The sequence below is a fragment of the Sinocyclocheilus grahami genome, unplaced genomic scaffold (genome assembly GCF_001515645.1).
Source record: "Sinocyclocheilus grahami isolate Dianchi unplaced genomic scaffold, SAMN03320097.WGS_v1.1 scaffold124.1, whole genome shotgun sequence".
Taxonomy (NCBI): Eukaryota; Metazoa; Chordata; class Actinopteri; order Cypriniformes; family Cyprinidae; genus Sinocyclocheilus; species Sinocyclocheilus grahami.
The window spans coordinates 18,589-19,679 of NW_015505303.1; the positions used below are offsets into that span (position 1 = coordinate 18,589).

A 1,091-nucleotide genomic window follows, 5' to 3' on the forward strand; every position below is an offset into this window, starting at 1 on the left:
GTTGTTCCAGGTTTGGAATTTTCATTTTTGGGTCAACTACCCCTTTAGCTAAGGTTTTAAATATGACTAGTAGTTTTTCCCCAATGTGGTATTAGTAGTTACTAAAAGTAGTTTACTAAAGTATCTCAATATTTCTTCTACTAATTACGTTGTCATAGTTCAAAACAATTTCTCTTTTCCTTCTTTCCCTAAATCAGACCAGACCCCTGTACTGCAGGATAAAGCTGAATGTGCCAGCGCTGGACAGGTTTGTAACAGTTTTTGGCTGAGCAGGGAGGCCCTGACAGTGCTGCTGGATCTTCTGAGAAGTGAACGGCAACAGTGATGGGGTGCCACAATCCAGACCCTGGTGTTTCTTTTCTGTCTGGCCAGTGGTATCCAGAGTGTTTGACATGCCTCGTTCCACTGTCACCGCATTATCCTCCGAGTCGCTGAAGAGGTGCTGGCCATTCATCAAGAGATTCACCTCCTGAAGACAGCAGAACACATGCAGGCAGGGCTGGGCTCAAAACTGATGTTGTTTTTTCTGATGTTAAGCCTAAGCTATGTTGTAAATAGTATGTTGTAAATAGTTGTAAAAAGTACTTTCAGTAATGTATAGAACAATTTGTTTTAATGTGTAAAAAACAATATTTACAGGACAAAAAAACATAGAAGAATGTTTTGTGAAAAAATTATAAGCTGCATTAAAAAAATTAACAATGTACATAATTACTTCTCTTTTATTTACACATGTGAATATGCAAAACAAAAATACAAAATGTACAGAAAGTACTTTTTACAAATAAATTACACTACAAAAATGAATAATGTATACAAGCTATTTCATTTTTAACTTACATCACAAAAATAAACTACAGAAAATAGGCTGTTTCATTGATAATGTGACATTTAAAAAAAGATATAGAAAAACTGTAATGTACCCATTTTTTCCACTGCTTTCCCTTGCCTAATAGAAAATGGTTATAATAATGTATTTGTTAAGCATTCTCTCAAGAAGAGAAAACAGTCCCTCCATTCTCTCCTTGCTCTCCTGTGCTCTTCTCTCCTCTGTCTCTCTCTGGAGTTTGATGTCCTCCCTGAGCAGCTCC

General features: G+C 36.4%; 1 protein-coding gene across 1 annotated transcript in view; it reads right to left on the reverse strand.

Moving 5' to 3' along the window:
* The window catches only part of LOC107590085 (bromodomain-containing protein 8-like), a 14,402-nt gene extending 13,948 nt beyond the window's left edge, over window positions 1-454 (reverse strand). Inside the window, exon 1 of the mRNA XM_016278705.1 lies at window positions 257-454. Within this exon, the coding sequence (XP_016134191.1) occupies window positions 257-454 (198 nt within the window). The remainder of the gene's footprint in view (window positions 1-256) is intronic.
* Window positions 455-1,091: the final 637 nt, after the last annotated feature.